Source organism: Humulus lupulus, chromosome 2 (genome assembly GCF_963169125.1).
Source record: "Humulus lupulus chromosome 2, drHumLupu1.1, whole genome shotgun sequence".
Lineage (NCBI taxonomy): Eukaryota > Viridiplantae > Streptophyta > Magnoliopsida > Rosales > Cannabaceae > Humulus > Humulus lupulus.
In genome coordinates, this window is record NC_084794.1 from 211,852,140 (window position 1) to 211,861,105 (window position 8,966).

General features: G+C 34.3%; 1 protein-coding gene across 1 annotated transcript; it reads right to left on the minus strand.

Moving 5' to 3' along the window:
• Nucleotides 1–1,234, minus strand: LOC133816512 (uncharacterized). Its single transcript, XM_062248966.1, has 4 exons — nucleotides 668–1,234; nucleotides 399–557; nucleotides 191–325; nucleotides 1–89 (listed from the first exon to the last, which is right to left on the minus strand). The coding sequence occupies exons 1-4, from the start codon at nucleotides 914–916 to the stop codon at nucleotides 12–14; spliced, it is 621 nt and encodes a 206-aa protein (XP_062104950.1). The 5' UTR covers nucleotides 917–1,234; the 3' UTR covers nucleotides 1–11.
• Nucleotides 1,235–8,966: the final 7,732 nt, after the last annotated feature.

An 8,966-nucleotide genomic window follows, 5' to 3' on the forward strand; every position in this document is an offset into this window, starting at 1 on the left:
TCCACATCTCCCTATTTATTGATTACATTGCTACTATCAATGATATCTTGATTATGGTCTTCAGATATTTGAGATGCTTCACATAGTTGCTGTACAAAACAATAAATAAATAAATAAAATTAGATAAACATATACCAACCAGATAATGTTTCATACTGTAAAATTTTGAAATTAATTAAGATATACCAACCAGACGACGACGAAGTTGATGGATAATATTATTTGAACCATTTAACCTATCTCTAGATTCAAGGATCTTTGTAATTAAAATATTTTGCAAACCAACAACCATTGTGAGCAAAGCATTTACTTTTGCCACCCCAACCTGTAAAAAATAAACTAATATAAAATTTAAAAAATAATTAAAATAATAATAATAATAAAAAAATAATACATACACATTTTACATGGTCTGGAATTTGAAGGTTCCCTTTGTTTACATCTGATGGTATATTAATGGTCATTGCATCACCATCTTCATCAGGTATGACAAAACTCCATGGTGGGATAGGAACATCATGGTCTACCTCATCTACACATACATGGTTTTCGTATTCCTAATTTTTAAATAGAAAAAATAGTTTAGAAAAATATAATCGAAGTGTTCTAACATAAACATAAAATGAGATCTCAATCATAGACACATATATAGATATGAAGATATTACCTTACAAAAAGAACAATAAGATTCACTATGAAGACAACGCCGAGTTCTACTTTCGAACATTGAAGAGGACGACTCCAAAATTTTCATAGGAGATCTATACCGACGAGCGCGATCTAAAAGCAATTTTGACCTGATTCGATTAGGAGACAATGAGTTATCATAAAAAATTTGTCTCTTCTTTCCAACCCTTCCTTCTAAATCTTTAGATCTACTTCTTTTATTCTTCATCCCCTTCCCCTCTACTCCCATGCGTTTTCTCTCTCTCCCTTTCTATTTTTTCCTCACACGTTTTTTTTTCTTCTTTCTCTCCTTCACATGCTCACGAAAATCATGGTGAAATTCTGATTTTTTTTATGTTTATTTTTTTACTTTGAATGTAGAAGAAGAAGAAGAAGAAGAAGAAGAAGAAGAAGAAGAAGAAGAAGAAGAATAGAGAGTTTAAGAAATGAGTGTGCATTTATTATGAAACCCTAATTTTTAAAATTTTAAATTAATTCAAAACTTGAAAAGAGAGCTTACCTCTTATTGGTTGGAATCACCATTCCTAATGACCAAAAAAAAAAAAGCCAATTTCGAAATTAATGCAAAAAAAAAAAAAGAATCTATGCCAAAAAAAAAGAATCTTTACTTATTGGTAACTTGTTGGTAACTTGATGTACCAAGTCACCTACATGCCATGTCAGCATATTTGCACATTTATCTAGGTATCCATGTGTGGGTAATAACCATTGAGAACTTTTCCATATATATATATAATGTATTTATAATGTTTGTTATTATAAGTTAGAGATAAAAAAAAGAGTAATGTGTTTTCAAATATATATATATAAATAATAAAAAATGAAGATTATGCATTAAAAATTATTATAACAATGATATTTGAATTTATAAATATCTAATTTACAAGATTTTTTAAATGGTTTTAAAGGTATATTCATGTTGACACGGGTTTTCGTCAACAGTGGACTAAGAAGTCCGAAATATAGAAATAAGTTTTTGGTAAACCGTAAGTAATGATTACTAAATAATTTTTATGTGGTTCAGTGATTCAAATTTACCTAGTCCACGAGTCTATGTTATTGTATTATGATCTCTGGAAAAATTGTTTAAGACAATTTTCGTAGAGTTTTTATATAAAAAGTCTTGTCCCAAATCCATTATTTTCCCCTTTATTTATAGGGGTTCAATGGACGAACTGGGTAGCCATTGGTGACAACTCCAAGTTCGTCATGACTGAGGAATTCCCGGAGCTGAAGGAGCTACCAAATCTGTGAGGGATAAGTATGAGCGTTGACAGGCAGCTAACAACAAGGCGTGGTACTACATGTTTACTAGTATGGTTTACACTCTCAAGACAAAGATGGAGTATGTCGAGACGGCCTACGAAATCATGGATCAGCTCCTAGACATGTTTGGTACCAAGTCAGCGCAGACTCGTTTTGAGGCCACCAAGAAATATGCTAATGCTCAGATTGCACCATCTCAACATGTCCGCGATCATCTGATCAAAATGAAAAACTACTTTCAAGAAGCTAAACTGCATGGAGCACCAATAGATGTGGAAACTCAAGTTGGCTTAATCCTCAACAGTCTCTTTCTAGCTTTCCTACCATTAACCACCAACTATGTGTTGAATAAAATCAACTATGGTCTGACGTAGCTCATGAACGAGCTTCAGATTTTTTAGTCTATCATGGGTGGAGCAAGTAAGGGAGGATAAAAGAAGACAACTACTACTACTGCTGCTGATCCAGCTAAGGCTGAAGCTAACCAAGCTTCATCTTCGAAAGCTAGAAAAAAGAGGAAAGGTGGACAAAACAACACCCCCAAGCCTGCAAAGGCTGTAAAGACGAGTGCACAACCAAATGCACAGACGCCTAAGGGGAAGAACAAGAAAAACAAGAAAGGTAAAGGTAAGTGTTTTCACTGCAAAGAGAAGGGGCATTGGAAACAGGATTGCCCCAAGTTTCTAGTAGCTAAAAATAAAGGTAATGATTATAGTTCATTTATCTTGGAAACATGTGTTCTAGAGAATGATAAATCCATTTGGATTATTGATTCTGGATCTACTAACCATGTTTGTAACTCTTTGCAGCTTCTTGAATCATGGGAGGAAGTGGATGAAGGCGGCTTAAAGCTTAGAGTTGGGAACGAAGTGTTCATTGCGGTCCAAGCTAGAGGAAGAGCTCGTCTGAAATTCGGAAATACATTTTTAATGATGTATTTTTTATTCCGGATTTTAGTAGAAATTTAATTTAAGTGTCCATGTTGCAATTAGAACAATTTGTTATGACTCTCACAAGTTCTAATATATCTATTTCTTTCAATAGATCATAATTATGTATTGCATGATTGGAAAATGGGCTTTATATTCTACGACGTAATGAACCCCTCGCTCTTAACAATGATTTATTGAAAGTAGCTAAACCTAGGACCAATAAATGTCAAAAGATCGATAACGATAATATGACGTATTTATGGCACTTGAGACTAGGTCACATTTGATATGATAGGATTCAAGGGCCTTTGAATGAACTCACCTTAGGTGAATTACCTATCTGTGAATCTTGTCTAGAAGGCAAACTAACCAAACGTCCATTCTCTAAAAAGGGTGATATGTACAAAAACCCACTTGGACTTGGTCATTTAGATGTTTGTGGACCTTTGAATGTACAAGCCAGGGGTGGTATTGAGTATTTCGTCACTTTCATTGACGATTACTCTAGATACTCATGTCTTTACCTAATGCATAGGAAATCAGAAACATTTTCAAAGTTTAAGGAATTCCTAGCAATGGCTCATAACCAATTAGGTAAAACTTTAAAGATCCTGTGATCTGATAGGGGTGGAGAATATTTGGATATGGAGTTCCAAGATCATTTAACTGAACTTGAGATTTTATCACAACTTACTGCCTCGGGTACTCTGCAACAAAATGGTGTAGCGGAACGCCGAAATAGAACTTTATTAGAAATGGTTAGATGCATGCTTAGTTACTTAACTGTACCAACTTCGTTATGGGGTCATGAAATTGAAACTGCGAATGACATTTTCAATGTCGTACTATCTAAATCAATCCCCAAAACATCTTTAGAATGCTGGAATGGTCGTCAACCTAGTTTATGCCATTATAGAATCTAGCGGTGTCCCACCCACGTCCTGAGGAAAAAGAAGGGAAAGATAGAACCACGAACTGAATTTTTCATGTTTGTTGGCTATCCTAAAGGTACTCGGGGTGGAATTTTCTATAGTCATTTAGAAAAGAAAATGTTTACTTCTATGAATGCTACTTTTTTGGAAAATGACTATGTCCAAAACTTCAAACCGCTCAGCAAAGTAGTTTTAGAGGAGATGGTTAAAGAATTGACTCCAAGCAATGTTCCATCGTCATCAACGCAAGTTGATGATGAAATTCCAACTCTTCATGTCCAACTGACGCAAGTCGATTTGAATGAAGATAGTACCATTGTTCCTGAGCAAACAGTCATGGAGCCTCGTCATAGTGGGAGGGTTTCTAGGAACCAAGTTCGCTATGGTTTGGATGGTGAAACCAATATGGTTGTTGGTGACACTGGTGATGATGATCCATTGTCTTTCAAACAGGCAATGGCTATCCCTGAAAAGGAACTATGACTCGAAGCCATGAAACAGGAAATGGAGTCCATGTACTCAAATTCCGTCTGGGATCTTGTGGAAGCGCCTAGTGACTTTAGGGCCATTAGGTGCAAGTGTATCTACAAGAAGAAACGAGGTGTTGATGAAAATATCAAGACTTATAAAGCTCGATTAGTGGCAAAGGGCTATACCCAAAGAGAAGGCGTGGACTATGAGGAAACTTTTAGTTCGATAGCCATGCTCAAATCCATTTGCATCCTCCTATCCATAGCAGCCGCTCTCAACTATGAGATCTGGAAAATGGACGTTAAGATAGCTTTTCTTAATGGGAAGCTTGACGAATTCATTTATATGGATCAACCAGAAGGTTTTAAATTAGCTAGACAAAAAGGAAAGTGTGCAAGTTGAATAGGTCCATTTATGGAATTAAGCAAGCTTTTCGTTCCTGGAATCATAGGTTTGATGAAATAATGAAAAGCTATGGCTTTGAACAAAATATTGATGAGCCTTGTGTTTACCAGCTGAAGGCAAATCAAATAGTGGTATTCCTGGTTCTTTATGTAGATGATATCTTACTCACTGGAAACAATGTTAAGAAATTATCAGATGTGAAGAATTTGCTGAGCACTCAATTCCAGATGAAGGATTTGGGTGAAGCAAGTTATGTTATAGGTATCCAAATAATTAGGGATAGAATGAACAGACTCTTAGCTCTATCTCAAGAAGCTTACATAGATAAGTGCTTGAATGACTCTCAATGACAAATTCCAAGAAAGGACGTTTACCGTCCCGCAATAGAATTCATATTTCAAAGAAGCAGTCTCCCCAGACTCCTGAAGAGAAAGATGCAATGAGAAATGTTCCTCACGCATCTGCAGTTGGAAGTCTGATGTATGCCATGTTGTGTACTAGACCAGATATCTGCTATGTAGTGGGAGTAGTGAATAGGTATCAATCAAACCCAGGACTAGAACATTGGATAGCAGTTAAACATATCTTGAAGTATTTATGGCGGACTGGGGATTATATGTTAGTCTACAAGGGTGGTGTTCTGAACCCTATAGGCTACACCAATTCAGATTTTCAGACTGATGTCGACGACACGAAGTCTACTTTTGGAATGGTGTTTACTCTTGGGGGTGGAGCTGTGATATGGAGAAGCGTAAAGCAGTCTGCAATCTCAGATTCCACCATCGAGGCTGAGTACATAGCCACATCAGAAGCAGCTAAGGAAATATTCTGACTAAAGAAGTTCTATTTGGATCTTGGTGTTATTCTAGAAATGGATAAACCTCTTGTGGTTTTTTGTGACAATAAAGGAGCGATAGCCAACTCAAAAGAACCTTGTAGTGACAAGAGGAGTAAGCATATAGAAAGGAAGTATCACATTATTTGAGAATATGTGGGCAAGGGAGATGTGAAGGTTATGAAGATTGAATCTGAAGACAATCTTGCAGATCCGTGTACAAAGACGCTACCAGAAGCTACATTTGATAAGCATATCAAAGAAATGGGATTATTATAATTGAGGCATTAGTTTCAATTAGTGCAAGTTGGAGTTTGTTGGGGTTTTATGCCCTAATTAAAACCCAATTTCTTTGTAATCTCATTTATTATCAATAAAAGAATAGAAATCATTTTTTGACTTAGTCAATCACATTGCTCACATGTTTTATTTTCATGATTATTTGTTTAATATAAACTTCTATTAAATCCCGAGCATATAACTAATCGTATTTATAGTGACGTAATCATAGTGGAATATAAATATGATTATATGTTCAAAATAAGTTAGTCCCAAGATTAGTCAGTGCACAGGATTTACACTGACTTGCCAATCTACGATATGTTCTACTTACACATCAAAGTTTTATGTTCTTTCTAGAACATTAGCAAAGTAGATAAGTTCGGATGTATTTGTGACATCGGACTGGACCGATATTGACAGTAGATAGGATAAGTAAACATACTGTTATTATCTATTCTACTCATATCATATAGTTGACCATAGATCAATTCAATCTCAATTCTGAGTGGTTAGTATTCTAACTGATTGTATTATTTGAGCTCTTTGACTTGTTCGTTACCAACTTACCCTACGGACTAGCCCACACTTACATCTTGGAAACTTGGTAGTATAATTGAGTGGCAGTGTTAATCATAATTATGAACATCTATAGCTTTTGATAAAGAAGTGAAATGATGGTTTCCTTTTATTTTGGTTCAAGGTGCTAAATGATAGAGATCTCATTTTAGTAATTAATATTAGTTTACGGAAATATCATTTACAAGGAACTAAATGTTTTAAGGATGAGGTAAAACGATATTTTAGTCCCATCTCATTGTAGACCGTCTATAGAGGATTGACTCACAATTATGGTTGTAACAATGGATAATTAATAACGTATCTATATTTGTTATATAGCGTTCTATGAATTCAAGAGTGTAATTCCGAGTCTTTAGTGGAGTCACGAGGAATTAATAAGTTAGTAAATTTATTTGTTAGATTTATGATAACTTATTGGAGCTTGATTTCATAGGCCCATGGTCCCCACTGTACCTTGGATAAAATCATCTAGATACTCTCAATTAATTGATTTAATTATCAATTAGAATTATCAAAGTTGACCAGATCAATTTTGGATAGTTTCACAGAGTTATACAATTTAGAAAAGAAAAGAGAAATTATGGAAGATTTATTAATTAAGATAAATTGGTATCTAACTTAATAAATAAGTTTAAATCAAGGTTCAAATTATTAATAATTAATTTGATAAAGAATTTAAATAATTATTCAATTAATTAAATCAATAAAAAATAATACAGGCCTTAATTTTAAGTCCAACAGGCTTATAATCAAATGGGAAATTTCACGGGCCGAAAGCCCATGATAATTTCGACCTTGGGCTGTTAATTGGCTATTATTTTATTGATTTTTTAATAAAATAAATGACCTAACTAAGTCTTTAAAAGAAATGTTAAGTGAGAGTTGAAATCAGATGACAAACACTGGTTTTTCTGATAGGTTTTAGATTCTCTCTAAACATAAGTCTGTTTCTAACCCTTATTGTTCTTTTCTCTTCTTCTCTCTGTATCTATCTCATGTGTTGAGAATTTCCCACTCTAATCTAGGTGATTCTAAGGATACTTTGGAAGACTGTGAAGAAAATTGAAGATCGGTTCAGTTTCTTGGTAATACTCTGCGACAGAAAGGATACAAGGGTTAGAGAACCTGAAGGAAGGACTCATTCCTTCCGCTGCGTATAATGTAAATATTCTTATCATTATTTCTCTTTGAATTAAATTTTAGAAACATGTTCTAGGTTGTATCATATTAACTTGTTTAATATTAGATCTACATGAAAATAAATAAGGATCTTGTATAAGTTTTCCCAACATGGAGTAGATTAGGAACTTTGTTTTTGGGAGAAAAAGAAATAGAAAAAGGGAACTATACTTGTAATTATTTTATTTAAGTTAAGAATAGTAAATGGGAGTAATATTTTGAGAAATGACAACTAAAAATGAAATGATCCTTTTATTTATATTTTAAAGAGCGATTTTAGTATAACCTTGCGGTAAAAATCAGGTTGGTAAGATATTTGTTTAATAGAATCTTACGCGATTTCTAAGTATTAAAAAAGGGCTAAAATCTACCAACTTTCACGCACTTTCTAAAGACTTTCCCACGTACGCATGTCGCATGAAATTTAGTTTTATGCTCAAATATATGCCATTTGATTAAGTGCATGATTTTCATTTTTGCAAACATTGAGGATTCAATAGTAGACTTGAGATTATCCTTTTATTATTTTATGTGAAATTATTGGATGCTTATAGTGTGGTGCAACATGTGTCACGTGTGCATGGCCCATGCACACATTGGGTATGTTTGTTGGGCATGTGTAATCTTACTTGATATTAAGACAAACCTTTGATTGTTATTCTGGGCTCGTTGTGAAGTACCTCACACTTTATTTTTGCTTGGACTTAAGGTAAGGAAGTTAGTTAGAATTTTCTATGAATCATGTTATGAAAAGTATGAACTAATATGTTGCAAGAGTTGTTGTGTTATGAAAAGCATGAGCTATGGTAAGCAATTGTGTTATGAAAAGTATGAGCTATGGTAAGCTAATGTGTTATGAAAAGTATGAGCTTCTATGTTATGATATGAGTTTTTGTATATCTACTTGTATGTTGTACGAAAAGCAGTAGATTGTTAGCGTGCTGAATGCGAGACAACAACGGAGTTACTAAGGATACAACGTAACTTATAGAGTGGACGCGCTGAGGTTTTTCAAGGACCAGAGTTCTCGTTTACCTCATAGAGGAGGTTTTACCTGTTTATGCTTTTGCTGGTTAACTCATGATGTGACATGGACAATAGGGGTGTCATGATCACATGATGTATGATTATGCTTATGTTTATGAAGTCTTATGATTATGATATGAATATAATATGATTATGATTTATTATGATGTTCCATGACTTTATGATATGTACATAGATTTCTTTGTGTATCTTGTAAATTGTTGTATTTTATTTGTACTTCCTTACTGGGCATTTAGCTCACCCCCTTACTTTCCCCCTTTCAGGTAGGCAATAGGATTTCTTCCTAGCACGCACTGTGATGTGAGGAGTTCCGATGTCTAATGATCTAGTTAAACGCCAGCAAAGTTTATG

Bases quoted from the DNA above. Each gene is read 5' to 3' on its own strand.
- LOC133816512 (XM_062248966.1), bottom strand. From the start codon at position 916: ATGGGAGTAGAGGGGAAGGGGATGAAGAATAAAAGAAGTAGATCTAAA. The intron at 558-667 runs GTAATATCTTCA...TTTAAAAATTAG, and splicing joins CTTATTGTTCTTTTTGTAAG to GAATACGAAAACCATGTATG. The intron at 90-190 runs GTTGGTATATCT...TGTTTTGTACAG, and splicing joins ATCAACTTCGTCGTCGTCTG to CAACTATGTGAAGCATCTCA.